We start from the raw sequence: 18,322 nt of genomic DNA on the forward strand, positions 1-18,322 counted from the left end.
CTTCAAAACAGACCAGAGGAGATGGTCTCACTTGGGAACACAGCCCACTCCCAACTCCACCAGAATGTCTACCTGTGCCTTCTTCTTTGATCTTCCCTTCCACGTCGAGTTTCATGCTATATCCGTCCCGTTTCAGCTGAAACGTCTTTGTTTTCACCAGCTGAGTGAGACAGCCGTGCACGTCTGCCTGAGAGGGGAGCCCAGAAGCCAGGTTAGTTATCACCACAAGTGCTTTTGCAGTCCATAATTTTCGTTTTGCAGAAATGGGCAAACCCAAACCCCACACACAGAGGTCTGGTTGCTGTACTCAGACAGACAGACAGACAGACAGACAGACAGAGGAGGGAAGGAAGGAAGGAAGGAAGGAAGGAAGGAAGGAAGGAAGGAAGGAAGGAAGGAAGGAAGGAAGGAAGGAAGGAAGGAAGGAAGGAAGGAAAGAAGGAAAGAAAGAAAGAAAGAAAGAAAGAAAGAAAGAAAAATGTATTTACGGCAACCCTTTTCAGGGTTTCCAGGTACAGTAGAGAAAATTTGGAAGTGGTTTACCCTCTAGGGGGAGCCCTGGGACCGTGCAGCTTGCCCAAGGCCACCCAGGCTGGCTCAACTCATAGGAGATCCAGTGGGGAATTGAACTCTCCATCTCTGGCCCCACAGCCAGATGCCTAAACCACTGAGCTATAGAGCCAGGATTTACACATGACACTCTATTCACAAAAGCTCAACAGTATTTCAACTTTTTAGAGTGGGTTTGGCAAAGCTCTGCAAAACTCCAGAAACCAGTCCAAATAACAGTGTCACTGGGTGGAGGGAATGACCTTTTCTGGGAAATACCAGACAGACGGATTGAGAGACCAGGAAGGCCGGATTCAGCCCCAGGGCTTAAGGTTCCAGGCCCCTCCTTTAGGAACTATACTGGATTTCTTATGCAGTTAACAGGTTTCTACAAGGCCTGGTTGTGAATGTGGACAAGGAAATACTCCAGTCTCTCGGGGCCCACCTCTCCACTGAATTCTTCACATGCCGCTGCTCCCTCTGCCCCATAGCATCGGGTTCCAGGGGAGGAATATCTCCGGCAAACGCTCATTTTCACCTGGCCAGGGACGGGCTTCCCGTAGGTGTACCTGTAATCAGAAGCAGCCATTGTGTACCTTTCGAGAGATGACAGAGACACAGGGGAAACCAACAGGGCTGCCTCTCATTTATCTTCCGGGCAGACCCTCAAAATTGTTTATTTCCTAATATTTTGGAAATAAAACTTATTAGGAACAGGGAGTGAAAGGGAGGAGATGTAGGGAAAAGGGGATGAGGGTGAAACTATGGTCTCAGAATGTAAAAAAAAAGAACAAATTATTTTGAAGGAGGTCTGCTATAAAAGTGCAGGCTCAGCATATTTTGACCCAATAGGTATTTAGCCTTCTTCAAAGACTGTAAAACTACAATTAAAAATAAGAACAACCTATGTGAACCTATAAATGTAAATATTTATATATAGAATACATGATGAGTTGTTCTTATTTACAACATAAAGTGTTTTTCTTCTTTACAACCTGCACTCTGAGATAACGGAGAACAGATCCTGCCTCTCCTCTGGATGACTAGCTTTCAAATATTGGCAAATATTTTCTCAAGGCTAAACATGCCCAGTTCTGATCATCCTCATGGCCTTCATCTGAACTTGTTCCAGTTTGTAGTCAGCCTTCTTAAAGGTATCCAAAACTGGATCCAGTACTCACAATGAGGCCCAGTTAGTACCAAACAGAGGGGAACTAGTACCTCACAGGACTTGGAGACTGTACTTCTGTTAATGCAGTCCAAAATAGAATTTGCCTTTTTTTGCAGCCACACCACACTTTTTGGCTCAGATTCAGCTTGACATCTATTGGCCAAGCTCATTGGTTCCAAACACAAAGAAGAAATCCAGACTATTGTTACTTACCGGCCACAGATGGTCACCTCTAACTGTTCGGTCAAAATGGTTATCACCTCGGGTGCCTTCACCGAAACCTCATATTTGGGCAATACTACCAGGAGGAATAAAATAGCCATTTTAGCAGCAAAGGACAAACCTCATGTCCAACTACCTTTAAGCCACTGGACAAAACCATCTCCCCTCGCGTGCCAGCATAACACAGACGGTGTCTCCGTGACAGATTCCCTCAGAGGGAGCACAAGAGAAAAACAGATTCCTGCCTCCAGTTTACAGGGTGCTGAATATATATCCAGCAATGGAATACATAACAACCTGCACCAGAAACTGATCACGCTCAGTGTCACAAAGAAGAAACATCTGTTTTTTCCTTACCATATTCTTCCACATTAAAGGTATGTTCCACATCACTCCCGGAAGACTTCTTGACCACCACTCGGTAGGTGCCCAGGGCGGGCTCCGAAGTCAGAGGGAAGGAGAGCTGGATCAGGCCCACGTTCAGCTCCACGTCTTGCCACTGAAACAGGCGGTTCCTCTTGGGATCCTGGGAAGTCCCAAGAAAACGTGGTCACACAAGCCACATTAAAACCGTAGATTGGATACACAGTGACTGCAAGTGGCCCTCAGTCAGAAATGTGGACCCTTTGGCCACTCTGAACAACAGCGGCCACTGTGGACAATGGCAGGCCAACCCATCTAGAAGGCCAAAAATGCTCCACTCCTGCTTTAATGAATGTTTGTGGCTCTATTTCAGTGGTTCCCAACCTTGGGTCCCCAGATGTTCTTGGACTACAATTCCCAGAAATTCTAGCCAGCACAGCTAGTGAAGACGGCTTCTGAGAGTTTTAGTCCAAGAACATCTGAGGGTACCCAAGGTTCTGAACCATTGCTCTGGTTTAGGGTCAGAAGAGAGAGGTGGGATGAAGAAGCAGCTTGGACTTGCACTAAGAGATGGGAAGGTGGAGGGCAGAGTCCCTTAAGGATGGATGAGTGATGTGTAAAGAACCTTTGGATGATCTTGTATAGAGGACAACCCCCCGTTTTGACTATCAAGTATTCGAAGGGCCATCATGTCCAGTCCACATCTTACCTAAAACCAATGAGCTCAAAGATGGGAGATCTACAGGGGACCTTGAAAGGTGCCTACGCATGGGGAGTAGCTCTCAAAGGGTGGACAGCAACTTCAGCAGGCACAACATTCTCCTGGTTACGGTTTGCTCACCGAAAGTGAATTGTACTGGAGTCCTGTTTACACTGGGAACATCGTTTCTAAATTGGGGCATCTTGCACACGGGACAATCTAAAATTGCATATGATGAACAGTCATGTGCCATTTCACGTACACAATTTCTGGATGCGAAATTTCTGTGTGTGAAGGCTGGACAGTTAAGACTGTCAAAACACTGGTTTGTTTCACAATGTAGTGCTGGAGAAGAGCTTTGCAGAAGACCCTGTTCTGCCAGAAAGATGAACAAGGGAGTCCTAGATCAAATCAAGCCTGAACTATCTCTGGAGGTGAAAAATGTTGAAGCTGAGGCTGTCCTGCTTTGAGCACACCCTGAGAAAGCAGGATTCTCTGGAAAAGACAATAACGTTGGGAAAAGTGGAAGCAGCAGGAAAGGAGGAAGGGCCAAATATGAGATGGATTGACTCCCTAAAAGAAGTCACAGTCTTAAGTTTGAAAGAGCTCAGCAGCTTAGTTGAATACAGGGTTTTCTGGAAATCGCTCATTCATAAGACCACCATGTGTCGGAGGTGACTGATGGCACAGAACACCACCACCAATAGAATTATTACTCAACTCTTTTTTATAATGGTTATGTCAGAATTTGGAGAAGTTACTTCTTTTGGCTACAGGCCCCAGCCTGGTCCTGATGGCTGGGGGATTCTGGGAAGTGTCATTTTCATGCTGTATTATGCAATAGGATGATGAGGAGAGGAGGAGAACTAGCCACATACCTGAATATAAACCAAAGGAAACTGTGGAGACAAAAAAAAAGAGCAAGAAATCAGAGAATGTAATGTTTGCTAAGCAGCCTGAAAGCAGGTTTTACTTGCTTCTCTACCAGTTCCATTCATCAGTAGGACAGCCACCCCTGGGTGATAAGATTTCACATCATTTTTCTTTATTCCTGGTGTCTTTACGTGAACGTTCTGCCATAAATCACTAACGACCTCCATTTCCTAACAGCAATGCAGTAACACAGATAACCAGCCAAAATCATATTTAACCATATAATGTGCGCACCCTATTTAAGTACTGGGGCACAGCTTCGTCGGTTACTTTTTGAAAGTGACAGTTATACTTCCAGCACCACAATCACTGTTACACTCACCACTTTAAAAGTTATTCTCCCCCCCCCCCAGGTTCCCAAAAAGAACTAGAATAGTTATTTTTTTTTTAAATAAAGCAGCAGAACACCAGGAGCTGATTGCCTGAGTTTCCATTCACCTCATTATTTCCTCAACAGCTAAAATAGGACGACGGCACCAGAAGGCGCCATGAGAATCCTCACAGGAGCCACATGTAATAAGAACATGCCGCCTATAACTAAAAAAGTAACAAAAGTTACCACTACACTGCAGAAGCAGTGATGTTACCTGTCAGTTTTGGTAGAACCGTAATGTCAAGGAGCTGCATTTACTTAGCAAAAAGGAATTTGTTCTAGGAATCCACTACAAAAGGAATTACTTGCAAGGATAAGTTGGAAGTAGCTAATTATTTGTAACTAGTTACTTCCAAACTCTGGTGACTGTCACTTTGCTCACTGAAACTGCATCCTCTCAGTACACTCCCTGTGCTACAAGTACGCCAGAACTGAGAAATTTGCTGGAAGTTAGGCCTCATAATACCAAACATAGTGCAGAGGGTCTGAACTGGCAGGTTGTTTAGTGAGAAAAGTCTGTTGGAATTATTTCAGCCTCATCTGTTGCTTTTAGTAAGTTTGGGCTGGAGGAACCTTTCTGGACTGGGGTGACTGTCAATTAATCCAGCAGTAACCCATTGTTCCTTTCCCGCCTCTGATGTCAAAGAGAGCCACGCCCCTTTGCTTAAGTGTCTTTTCCCCTCTCTTTTAGTCTGCTGGCAGTTAGCAGTTAGTGTGTAATCTGAATGTAGTCTGCAAGAATCTGCTGGAAACAGTCAGCAGTTGAGCAGGTTGAGGCCTCTTGTTCTAAGCAGTCATTTTATATACAGAATTGCTTTTTAAAAAAAATCTGTTCAGGGCTGTGAGTAAAGAAAGCCTTTTATTCTTTCTCTTACCATGTCTCAGAATGAGTTATTGAGACTGTAAGAGACAGTTGATGAGACTGAAAGTTTCTGGAGAGACTTGTAGCTAATTCTGCTGTTTAAGTCTCTGCATTTTTGTTGTGCAGGAAAAGGTTTTTTTAAAAAAAAAAATAATCAAAAACTGCAACAAAGTCCTCCACACAGGCTAAAGACTGCATGTCTTGGGAGAAAAAAACAGCCGAAGAGGTATTTGTGATAATGGTTCAAAAGAAGGGTATGTTGTGGGAACAAATCATACCTTCTCATTCAAGGGATGGAAGCCTTCGTCCAGAGCGACAATGCGAAACTTAACTGAGAAAGAGAAGAGAAAAACTTCTTAGCATGGCTTTAGCATGGTAAAATGTGCATTCATAGGATGGCTCAGCCTCAGGGCGCATATTTTGCACGCCAATTCCTGCCCTTTATGGGGAGGTGGGGGAAGAATGCTCAAACGAACAGGCTTAAAAGGAGGGTAGCTCAAAATGCCAGATCCAGGGGAGGGGGATCAGAAGAGAGGTCTCCAGTTGTCTCGCGTGCTCCCAGAGGCATCTGGTGGGGCCACGGTGAGATCCAGGGAGCTGGACTTGATGGGCCCTTGGCCTGATCCAGCCCAGGGCTCTTCTGAGGTTCTTATGTTCTTTGAGGTCAACAGGTGATATTCTAAGAGAGAGGCATGGCCCTGTGTGGCATTTTGTGAGGGTGTCATGGTAAACCGCCACAAAATGGCAGCTTTTTCTTACGGGGAAACCAAACGCAAATATTCATATCTGAATTACCTAAACTTAGGCTTTACTTCCTTCCTGCATCTTCTCCACTAAGTAGTTGTTCCTCTACTTGGAAGAGGCCATCATCTTGCTCTTTTGCTTGGGAAAGGCATCCTAAGTCAATGCTCTTCCAAACATAGCATTTGTGTGTCCCCCCCCTGCCTTTTTTTTTCTGATGCTTGGTGCCAAAGAAGCACAAGACCTACCAAGATATGCAGCCAAGTATTTCTTTCAAACCCCACGACTCTTCTTTTTTTTTAAAAAAAAAAAAACTGTGTTTCTTTAAAACACCTTTAAGAAATCTTTTAAGAAGTCCAGTCCACTGCTGGAGCTTCTCTGTTGGAACAATTTTTAACCCTTCTTTTTCCACAGCATTGATTAAAACCAGTGGTTCTCTCTGCAAACATGAACGGCAAATGGGGAGGGCTAAATTTCCACCCTGGTACAAGCTGGGACTAAAAATAAACCACAATGTTGGAAAGAACAAAAAAGAGTGAAGCACTGGGCAAAGCAAAACTTTGGAACTCCCTGCCACAGGGGGCCAGGCTGGCCTCCATCTCTGCTGTCTTTCTGCAAACAGACAAAGACCTTTCTCTTCAGGCAGGATTTCCCTGAGTGCCTGGCTGCCCAAGCGGGGTACTTAAATGGATTGTGCCTTACAACTTTGAAATGTGTTTTTGTTGTTGCTTTTGTTTAGCTTTATTAGTGTAGCCACTGTTTGATCCTTTTTACTCACGGATTTTAGCTTTACATATAGTATTTTAATAATGTGAGCTGCCTTGGGTTCTTTTTAAGGGAAAAAGGTGAGGTAAAACATACTCTAAATAAATCAAATAAATAAATAAAATGAGGAGATACCAGGAAAAAAGTCAGTACCATTGATGCAGAACCTGGAACTCTGAGGAGAACTTCAAGTTAACTGTCGTTCTTCTTTTATTTTGATGCTTTAGCCACAACAGCCACAAGACCACGACTATTAATAGGAGCCAGGCCAAGAGGCTTTTGCTAACTCATGGAGTATATTGTTCCCTTTGCTTTATTCGTGGGTTCAGTATTTTGGAAAGAAAACTCTGGGCTGTAACGGCAGACTTTTACATGTTTGGACCACCACACAGAATCGCTGAGTTGGAAGGGTCACCAAGTCCAAACCTCCCGCTCAAGGCAGGAATCCAAATCAAAGCAGATCTGACGGAGGGTTATACAATTTTCTCTTGAATGCCTCCAGTGCTGGAGTGCTCAATACTTCCCCGAGGTCATTGGTTCCACTGTCCTACTTCTCTAACAGTTAAGAGGTTTTTCCTGATATTCAGCCTACATCTGGCTTCCTGTAACTTTAGCTACATGTCCTGCACTCTGGGATGATTGAGAACAGATTCTTGATTCCCATCCAGATCTGAAACCAACTGTAGCTGAATAGCGGAGCACAGTATTTGAAGAACTCTTGGTTTGAAGTACAAATTCCATACACAGCATGTTTACGTTATTGATCTCAAATACCTCTATCCTTAACAGTTAAGAGGTTTTTCCCTGATATTCAGCCTAAATCTGGCCTCTTGTAGCTTCAGCCCATTATTACATGTCCTGCACTCTGGGACGATCGAGAACAGATCCTGCCCCTCCTTTCGATGACTACCTTTCAAGGATTTGAAAAGTGCTGTCCTATCTTCCCTCCGTCTTCTTTTCTCAAGGCTAAACATACCCAGTTCTTTCAGTCTTTCCTCCTAGGGCTTGGTTTCCAGCCCCCTGATCATCCTTGTTGCCCTCCGCTGAACTTGCTCCGGTTTGTCGGCATCCTTCTTAAAGTGAGGTGTCCAGAACGGGACATAATATTCTAGCTGAGGCCTAACCAGTGCTGAGGGATTAGTACCTCATGGGATTCTGAAACAATATCTCTGTTAATATAACCTAACATCACATTTGCCTTTTTTGCAGCCACATCACACTCTTGGCTCATATTCAGCTTTTTATCTACAGCAATTCCAAGATCCTTCTCACTCATAGTATTATTGATCCAAATATCCCCCATCTAGTAACTGTGCATTTGTTTTTTTTTCTCTCCTAAGTATAGAACTTTGCACTTATCCCTGTTGAGTTTCATTCTGTTTTTTTCCAGGCCATGCTGACTGGTGGATTCTGAGACTTGTAATCTAAAAAGCATTCCTAGGCTCTCTAGAAAAAAAAAAGGGGGGGTGAGAAGTATGAGCTTTTATGTGACCAAGAATTGAGGTCAACTATTTCCATTGGATTTGGGTGTGGGTGTGTGTTTTTGCAAGTGTGCTAAAGGAACAAGGAATCTTCTTTAAACATGAATATGTGAAGCCACCCTGTTTCCAAACCAATGGAAGTTTTTGAAGTCCCAAACTGTGCTTAACTAGGATTCAGTTTGCTTAGCAAGAGAGCATCCTTGTTTAGACAGATTAGGCAAGATTTCCAAGGAATTGTCTTTCCACCGGAACTGGTTGTTTACCTTCCTGTGCTGGCTTATAGATGGGTTTGTCCGTTTGGACAAAGACCAGGCTGTCCACGTTTTTCACGAGCACCCTTCTCCGGCTCCAAAAGGCCAGCGTCTGCCCTTCCACCTTCACAGTGAGAAGGAGCACCGAGGGGTTCGAGGTACCGTTCAGTCGGGGAAGCTGAAGAAGAAAAAAAGAAAGAGAAAGAGGAGGAGGAGGACCATGGGCTTTAGAGTCACGTATGAACATTAGAAAGGTTATTATAGATGGCTGTGAAAGCTGACAGGAAATTATTTTCTGATTTGCTTGAAATGTGGCACTGGTGGAGAGCTTTTTAGTACCCTGGCCTCCCAGAAAGACAAGCAAGGAGGGCATGTAAAATAAATTTAATTAATTAATTAATTAATTAAAATAATAAAGTGAAAGAGAGATATAGCAAATACATTCTGTTTTGTCAGCTGTGCTGTTTTCTAGCAAACAGGACAAAATCAATATAAAATTATAAAGGGACACCCATCCGACATCAGAAGTCTCAACCCATAATAACCCATAACAGAACACGCCTGCTTTCTAGGACATGTTATCCCTGAGTCAACGTAGCTATTGTTGTGGGAGGATATTCCAAATAAAGATGACATCGTGAAACAGCTGAATCAGGGTTCCTTCACAAGTTCTCAGTCCACCAGTAAAGGCTTGAACCAAAATAAAAGTTTTGTATTAGCACATTTTTCACCTGAGGGTTCAGCTCTTTCCCAAGCAGTTTCGAACGCTTTACATTTCATTAAAATCAGGGTGGGCAAAGGGCTACCCCTAGGCTGCCTGTGCCTTCGAAACAGCTTAAGTGTACTCTACCTATCCAGGATGTCCACATTAAATTTTTAAAGATTGTATCAAAATATTTCTGCCTCAGAAAATATCCTTATCTCCTTGAGGAGGGACGCCAGACAAATCTGGCATGTTTGGGTCCCCACCAGCCATTACTGGGCTTGCTAAGGCTCCTTGAAGTTTTAAAAAAATGGTTTTAAAAATAATTTTTTAGCCTCTAGAGGGCAGAAAAAGGCAAATTAATATATTGGAAGTCCCGCCCCCCAACCTCACTCCATGCATCTGTGTTGTGCGTCCACAAAAGCTGAGGCAATGATAAACCTGTTGGTCTTAAAGCACAACACCTCATGCATATTATTTTCCTGCTAAAGATTAGCCTAGTGACTGCTGTGGAAATTACCTCAATGGGGATGCACCGGAAAAAATCCTTCTCGGATATCACATCACTGATGAGGCTTCTGTTGTGTGCTGCGTATTCAAGCGTGGCGCTCAGTGTCACGGACTCGTTCAGGTGATTCAACTGGACGCAGATGTTCTCAGGGGTCTCTGTGCGGATCAGGAGGGGAACCAGCACCAAATATTGTCTAGAAAGAAGGGAAAAGAACAAGGCGGTGAGGACTCAGTAGGAAGCCCATGGGGTGCTGGGATCTGGGAGGTGGTGGCTCTTGTTCCCTCTGGGATGAGCGGAAGATGAGGGCAACAGATTTATGGAAACACAAGGATCTGTGAGGAGCCCTGCCAGTGCAGTTGGAGCAGTGAGGATACTGGATTAGGACTTGGGGGATCTGAGTTCAAATCCCTTGATCTGCTAAACTCACAAGTACCCTTGGATGGCCCTTTCAGCCTGGCCTACTATATGGAAATGCTGTGAAGATAAAGTGGGGACGGGAAGGACAGACATGGGAACTACTTTGAGGAAAGATGAAATAATGTTCAATAACATTATTTTTTTCCTCCTCCCTCCTCAGCCCTCCCTCCTTGTGCGCCATGTGTTACAGCTGCACTCACTGCCAAAACAACAAAGCCAAAGAAAAGGAAATGGCTAGAAGTCCACTTCAAGTTGTGAGGAGATGGCTTTTGTAGCACTTCCACAGTTTCACAAGCCCCACGGCCCAGCATGAGATGTAGCCTGTTGTTTTGGCTTCCAGAAGACCTCTTCAAGGTTGCAGACCAAGAAGTGATCAACACTGGATCCCATCCTAATTGCTTACCAGCCTGGGAACAGGAGACTGGACTTTGGAAAGTTACAAGTTGGGCTTGGACTTGCAAACAAAGGATTTTACGCTGATTGGATACCATCACGATGTAGAGACTTTGATTTAAGTTATAGAAAGGAGGGTTCAGTGTGTGTGTGAGTTGGCTAAGAAAAAGGAGGAGGGAGTGACAAGTTTTATAGCCTTCCTTGATTGATTGGGAGACTTAGCAATGATAAGATAGAATAGCATTGTAAGTAGTCAATCCATTAAAGTCTCATTAGCTACATGTTTACTGTTTTATTGGAGAATTGCTTTCGGAAGCTCATCTAATCTTTAGAGGCTTGGCATTTTAACAGTACAATTTGTAACTCTTTTTAATATCTTACATTTTACAACTTTTTACTCTTTTTAAACTAAACCTTATTTTCTATTGTATCCAAGTGGGACCCTTGGGGGAACAAGGGTTTGAGCGTCTTAACAAAGTGCCTTAGACACACTTTGCTATTTTTGTTCTTCGGGTGTCCTACCTGGCCAGGCTGGTGTGCAAGCCTTAAAGTACACAGACAACAGCACGTATTTTATCCCAAATTAAGGGAATAAGTGGAAATCCAGGCTTAGAAGCTTGCCCATTGTTGCCCATTCACGCACCTTCAAGGTTTCACCCAGCCTAGAATTCAACAGGTGGTGGATTTGGGGAATTAAAGTTGGCACCTTCCCCTAGTGGAATAGCACCCTTTAAGGAGGGGCATTCCTGACACATGTTTTGAAAAATGGACATTTGAGAATGTTAAATGATAAGGGAGGGAATGTCTGAGAACTATTTAAAAGCTGAATTGCGACCCTGCTAGCTCCTCAGAGCTGCAGTTCATGGGACTGCTTCCTCTGCCCAGAGGGTCAAAGCCTGTGGAAAAATAAACCAAAAAAATCACAGAAAGCTCACCCCTGGCTTTCTGTACAACAGTGTCTTATTTCAGCAGAGCAGTTATTTCTAGTTGAGAACCAGGTTCAGGAGGGAAAACAATAGAAAGAATTTGGTGGCTGAAGCTAGAGAAAAATGTATATTCACAGTTTGAAAGAGAGACCTCTGCATACTTAGTACTGGACACTTCATCGCCATCATTTTAGAACTGCGAAGCTGGAAGGGACCCTCTGGATCGTGGGGTCCAGCCCCTCTCAAGGAGACACTGTGGGGAATTTAAATCCCAACCTCTGCCTCTGCAGTCTGAGACCTCAACCACTGAGTTATCCAGCAGTTCATTTCGTCTTCAGTAGAATCAGTGGCCAAAATCATGTTACTTCCATGTGCCCGCATAAGTCAATATTCACATGGCAATGGCGAATTGCTGCTAGTTATGAAGTTGAGGCCTGCCCCCCCTCCTGCCTGTGCCAAATCATGTGACTGGTGTGCCCTATGGAATGCAAGCTGGGACTTCTTAACTGGCAGCAATTCGCTGCTGTGCTTTTTTTTAGGGCATTTGGCTCAAGGCAGGGCACATTATTAAGCTACTCCAATGCTGGCCACAGAGTAGGAAGAGACCTTCAAGGTCATCTAGTCCAACCCACTGCTGAGCCACCTCTCCTTGGCAAGAGTCCCTCAGTCAGGTTGAGTCCAACCCTTCCACGGTGGATGATGTCTGCCCCGTTAAGAACAAGTTCTTCCTCACATTTCCCACAGTCCCTTGTCTGGACTCCTGAGGAGGTTGATTCTGGTCCTGCTTTCGGCATCATAGCCATTCGAGAACTTGAAAATGCCGGATTATGTCACCTGTTAATTGTCTCTGTGGCAGATTAAAGGAGCACAACGGTTCCAAAAACATTACCAAAAAGAGTTCAAAAAATAAGTTTCAAAAATAACTTTCTCTTGTTGGCAATAGTGCTTAACGGTGGCAAAAGGCTTTATTTTTTTGTGCTGCTAAAGAACATTCCTGGCCTGACCACCTACATTGCCCATATTTCTCTTATTATTTTTTAAAAGAGGGAAATATCTTAATATGGATAAGAGTCTGATACAAAATGGAGGGGGAGGGGGGATAGGGAGGGAATTCTATCAAAATGTTTTTTGACAGAGCCTCATGGTGCAGTGGTTAAACTGCTGTTCTACAGCCAAAACTGCTCACGGCCTGGGGTTCAATCCCAGGTGACCAGCTCAAGGTTGAGTCAGCCTTCTATCCTTCCGAGGTCGGTAAAATGAGTAGCTAGCTCGCTGGGGGGGGGGAGGGGCAATATGTAGCCTACATAATTAAGTTATAAACTGCCCAGAGAGTGCTTGACGCACAATGGGGCAGTATATAAGCAGCAGGCTTTGCCTTTTTTCAAAAACGCCTAAAAGAAACCTTTCTGAAAGGCAACTTGGCGGTGTCGGTAGCTCAGTGAGTGAGGCAGAGGTTGGGAGTTCGAGTCCCCACCAGGCCTTCTGTGAGTCAAGCCAGCCTGGGAGGCCTTGGGCAAGCTGCGCAGTCCCAGGGCGTCCCTCAGAAGAAGGGAAACAGGAATCCACTTCTGAGGATTTTTCACTTTAAAAACCCCTGGAAAAGGGTTACCATAAGTTGGGGTTGACTTGACAATACACTATTATTATTATTCCTAAAGGCAAGATATTTGCTACTTGTGCTAATAAATATTCATTTTGCCACTCTCTCTACCATTTTAATGGACCACTTTGTCATCCCTTTGTAGCAAAAAAGGAAAAGGAAAAAAGAAGAGTTGAGTGAGTAATAACTCCTCACAGGTAGCTTCCATTTACAGGTAAAGCTTCTTGCTTTGCACCTCATGTGTCTCTTCAGAGCTCCGGATCGGCCCTGCGTTCAGGCCGAGGGAAGAGCCCGGCCTTCTCAGGCAGCTGAAGAGTCTGGCTGTCACCAGTCTAGCAAATACTTAGCTATTTTTACTCTTGTTATTTTTACTCTTACTGCCAGGAAAAGGGAGGGCCGGTTGCAAAAGCAGCCAAAATTAGGTACTATGCACCCTGCCTCTGGAAGCGATCCATGCCATTCACTGCTTTGACCCAGGCAGCAAAATGTCTTGGGCCACCCTGCCTTTCAATCTTTCCTGCTACGGTTTGGTCTCCAGGCTTCTCAAGTCAATGCAATTAAAGAGGAAAAGTAGGACTGTGGGCAGGCCCATGGATCCAGTTTGGAGACCAGTTCAGGGCACTGGAAAGCATCCCAGTTCAGCCCGGGCTCCACCAGATCCTCCTAGGCGATGCTCCTCCAGGGGGCCAGGGTGAAGGAGGCCAGGAGAACATCAACTAGACGCTGGGCCTTCTTGCCGGTGGCCCCCATCCTCCCTTTGGAGCCAGCTCCCGGTCAAGCTGCGTCCAGCCCCATCCTTGCCCACCCTTTAAGAGGCTGCTGAAGACGCCGCTCTTCCGAGAGGCTTTCGATTCCAGTCTGGTCTGGATCTCTTTTGCCTCTTGCCCGGTCAAGCTACAACGAAAAGGCTGCACCGTCCTGGGTTTTAGACTCAATATGATTTGACGTTTAGGATGTTTGCTGCTTTTGTTATTGTGGTGCGCGATCTTATTGCACGTGAACCCAGAACAGTGCAGAGCTCTATTGGGGCAGTATATGAAAGGAAGGAAGGAAGGAAGGAAAGCCCATGGAGAAGATATCCTCCAGGAAAGAGCTTACGGTTCTGCAGCAGCTTCTGAGGCGTCCCCGGGACGGAGGCAGAGCAGCAGGAGAAAGATGCTGGGACCTCCGAGAAGAAGCCCGCGCTTCCCCATCATGCTTAAGTGGACCAGCGGGAGACTGAGCCAGCAGGACTGATCAGGTAGAGGCGAACGGTTGGTCCTTGCTTCGCCCTCTGACAGCCCTTTTATACGCCTCTCTGCAAACAGCCTTCAAGGCAACAGAGATAAAGGTGTGCATGTGGGTGTGTGTTTGGTGGTGGGACTGCAGAGGGACAAGAGAGAAAGAGAGAAAGAGAGAGAGAAAGAGAGAGAGAGAGAGGAATTGCTGGCCGCTCTGAGTCACAAAGAGCACACAGAAATTTGGCAAGCAGGCCGGGGAGAAGAAAAAGAGGTCACTGAGGGAATTTATGCAAAGCACACACGAGCTTGTGTTTGGAACACTTTCTGCTAGAAGTTGTTCCAGCGGGCAACCAAAATCTGGCCCTGTGTCTGGCCTCCTTTTATTCTTTTGCAGGTTATCGGGTGGGGTGGGGTGCTGGGGCCCTGAGCCGTTGCCAGAATTAAGGGGGCCCTGCAAGATATTTGAGACCGAGCGGGGAAATGACACCTAAGGTCCTACCCAGCCATTAATTTAGCTGGACACCTCATGAGGAGGCAGGATTTCCTGGAAAAGACTATCATGCTTAGAAAGGTGGAAGGCAGCAGGAAACGAGGAAGACTAATGATGAGATGGACAGACTGCCTAAAGGAAACTACAGGTTTTAGTTTTTACAGCTGAGCAGGGCTGTTGAGGAACCAGACATTTCGGAGACCATTCATTCATAGGTCGCCCTGAGGTAGAGGTGACTTGACAGCACGTAATGTCAATAAAGAAGTAAGGTAACAAATAGTCATAAATTATGAGCAAAACCAATTAGCAAGTAGTAATGGCTAACGTCTGCTAATTATTTTCAAATGTGACTTTCTATGGGCATTTCAAAGCAGTTTTTGAAGCTTTCTGACAGACATTTTAGACATTTCATGTCTTTCTCTTATCAGTCCTAAGGAGCAAAAGGAGTGTAATTAGTTAAGAGGAGTTGGGCCAATAATTGTTTTATTTTTTAAAAAGAATGTTGTCCTTCTGTGACTGTTGGTACATGGATGAAGGGAAGGAACGAGAAGGAAGGAGAAAGGTGCCATGGCATAAATAAATATGGGATTCTAGGAGTAGCATCCAAGAAACGAAGAGATTAAATCAACATATGATGGTTTAAAAAAAGATTAAAATTACAATGTACAACAGAGAGCAGCACAAAAAGTTAAAGTCTTGCTTTCTCCTTCCCACATCTTCAAAAGAAAAAAGACCGTTGGATTGATTTCTAAATAAACATCCTGCTGACTCCGAAGTAGGAACAGCAAATCCCTGACTGAAATCTTATATGTACTCAACTGGTGGCCTTGGGGCTGTTGCACAATTTGCCAAAGCCCCCGTTTGCGACACAGAGAAAATGTTGTCCAAGAACATCTGGGCACCAAAGGCTGAGAATCGCGGTGTTTAAATAACACTAGAGAGTGTTTAAATTGCATGTCTTTCTAGATCAAATAATTAGCAGGAGAGCACTTGACTGTTAGACGATAAACAAACAAACAAACAAACATTGCGTCATCTTGTATGTCTTAGTACCTCATTTTATGATTTTAATAGTTGTGAGCCCCCTTGGGTCCCCTATGGGGATAAAGGCAGCAAATAAGTAATTGAGTGAGTAAGTAAATTGTTTCCTTTCCATAATATCGGTGAACTAGTCAAGACAGTTGACAATAACAGTCTAACTTAGAAGCAGCCTAGGATAGAAAACAACCACATGACATAGTTTTAAGATCCTGGTTTGTTTGTTTCCTTCTAAACCATGGTTTCTTGTTACATTTAAATTGGGAAGCATATCCTAACAGGACACAACAGGAAACTACAGTTAATTTTAAAAAATGAGCCTGCCAATGTGGCTTGCCAAGAAAGGAGAAGAAAAGGAAGAACAGGAGGATGGAAAATGCAGCTCTTCGGAAAGTGATTTTGTTGGTCTAAAACTCTCACAATCCTCTAATTGATTTAGCACCTCTTAAGAGCAGACTTATAATCTTGAGAAGAACTACCAGAGCAGGAGTGATAACTTAAAGCTTGATCTGGGTCCTGGATCAAAAAAGCAGAGGTGGAAAGAAAGTATTAGAACACATTTGATTGTTGCATAGTTCAGCGGTTTATGTATCCTGTCGGTGGAGCCGAACGTCGGGAGTTTGATTCCCCACTTGGCCTCCTTGACAGGGTCTGGATTTGATGATCTGTAGGGTTCCTTCCAGTTCTCAAATTATTATATTAGACTTCTCTATAATTCCTCCTGTTAATTAGTCCTAATACGTGACCCAATAAAATGACAGAATTTCTGCCCATGATTTGCCTACTGTGACCTTTGAATCCAATATTCTGTTTTTTGGGGGGAAGGAAAAAACCCAAAACAAGCCAGAGAAATAAATTGTACTTTGTTGCTGGTTCATTTCTCTGGTTCCCCAGGACAGAGACTGATTGGGCATCACAATTAAGCAAACGACAGGTGGAAGGCTCCAACTCACACAATACAAAGAGATTTTATGAAACTGTTTTTATGAAACTGGAAGTGGACTTCTGACCCGTCTCGCTGTACGTTTGTGTGTCTGTGGTCTGTGTTTCGAGAGTGTAAAACCAGGTGCATCCCAAAGCCAGGAATTTCCACAATCATCCACAGATCTTTTCCCACTTCTGATTTAGCCTCAGCATCATGGAGAGGGACTCAAGGAGGTCAACCCTAACTCTGCCCATAAATGACCAGCCTGCCTGGTGGTAAGAGGCAAAGTTTATTCAGAGATGACTATTTTCCTGTAACAGACACAGCTTGAGCCACAAGGCTATCTCTCTTGCGTGGGTGGGTGAGTGGGAAATTGGGGGGGGGGGAATCAGTAAGAAAAAGTCCACTTTCAATCGATATGGCCAATAGAACTGTCTCTTAGACATGTTTGCCAGCCTTGTGGTTTAAGAAAACAAGCGGAAGCCACAAAGTCCAGTGTTTTCTCTGGCATCCTTGCCAATGAAATCCTGAGGTGTGCACTATGTCTCTGGACAGTGGAGCTGGGTGGGGGAGGAGTACCGCTGGTAAATACATAGATGAATGAATCACAAATACTTTACATGACTACTGATTGCATCCTCTTCCTTGTTCCAGTATTTGCTGGATGAACCTGGCAGTTTTGCAAACTGCTTCTCATCATGTTGCACAATTACTTGCTTTTGCGATCTGACCACCGGCTTGTCCCGTGCAAAAAGCACATCGTGAGCAAAGGGGCCAGGAAAAGACATTCTGCTCTCTGATGGGATAGATAAGGTGGTGTCTTCTCGACGTACAAAAGGCGAATCAACTGGCAGCTTTGGTTAGAACTTAGGTTAAGACAGCATCCTTCAACAGATTAGAAAATGCATAGTAAATAGATTGGGAACCAGGACTAGTCGTGTGGGGTACATTGAAGAATATGACAGTCAGTGAGTGTGTGTTCAATTCCCCACTTGTGCATCCTGGGAGAAGAGCAAGCCTGGGTGGCCTTGGGCAAGCTGCACAGTCCCAGGGCTCCCCCTAGAGGAAGGGAACGGAAAGCCACTTCTGAGTACTCTCTGCCTCGAAAACCCTGAAAAGGGGTCCTCATAAATCAGAGTTGACTTGACAGAACATGATTTGTTATTTTTTTGTGGAAAAGGTCAGTGACTTCTTTGTTTTCTGTACATACACCACTCTGTCGCTCAGCAGAGGAGAAGAAGTGGCCAGTGTATGAGAATGTTCCCACGGCGGCGGCTGTTGCATCCTACCATCTCTGCCACGTGAGTTGACAGTCTCTGAGAGTTGAGGTGCATATTCCAGTCCCCCAAGTCCTCATGATAGCTCCACCGGAAGGGTCTCTTCGCCTCCAAAACCAGTGATGTGTGGATGCTTCTTTGCAAAATATAACTCTTCCTCCTGTCCCGCCCCATAAGGACTCCGGTGGTTTTACTGATTGCATCGCAACACACAAAAGCCACATGGCCACAGAGTATTTTGCTGCTCGGGAAAAACAAGACGGCATGCCCTCTAGTGCCAGGCACAGAAGACAAAGAGACTAGCTGTTGAATTTGTTTTCAATACTCGCCAGGATGCAGTGCCCTCTCCATAGCAGGTGGCGCTGCACGCAGTTGCCTCCGAATATCTTGCTGCTTGTTGCAGTAAACCCC

The 18,322-nt window shown here is 44.7% G+C and overlaps 1 protein-coding gene across 1 annotated transcript in view; it reads right to left on the reverse strand.

Annotated features, from left to right (window-relative positions):
* LOC110091340 (alpha-2-macroglobulin) overlaps positions 1-18,078 on the reverse strand; it is a 73,969-nt gene extending 55,891 nt beyond the window's left edge. Inside the window, exons 1-9 of the mRNA XM_072988442.2 lie at positions 14,060-18,078; positions 9,635-9,818; positions 8,424-8,589; positions 5,452-5,504; positions 3,884-3,904; positions 2,300-2,468; positions 1,934-2,018; positions 995-1,118; positions 73-187 (exon numbers count right to left, since the gene is read on the reverse strand). Of these exons, the coding sequence (XP_072844543.2) occupies positions 73-187; positions 995-1,118; positions 1,934-2,018; positions 2,300-2,468; positions 3,884-3,904; positions 5,452-5,504; positions 8,424-8,589; positions 9,635-9,818; positions 14,060-14,157 (1,015 nt within the window). The 5' untranslated portion in view covers positions 14,158-18,078. The remainder of the gene's footprint in view (positions 1-72; positions 188-994; positions 1,119-1,933; positions 2,019-2,299; positions 2,469-3,883; positions 3,905-5,451; positions 5,505-8,423; positions 8,590-9,634; positions 9,819-14,059) is intronic.
* Between the last annotated feature and the right edge of the window lie 244 nt (positions 18,079-18,322).

This window comes from Pogona vitticeps, chromosome 2 (assembly GCF_051106095.1).
Source record: "Pogona vitticeps strain Pit_001003342236 chromosome 2, PviZW2.1, whole genome shotgun sequence".
Classification (NCBI taxonomy): domain Eukaryota; kingdom Metazoa; phylum Chordata; class Lepidosauria; order Squamata; family Agamidae; genus Pogona; species Pogona vitticeps.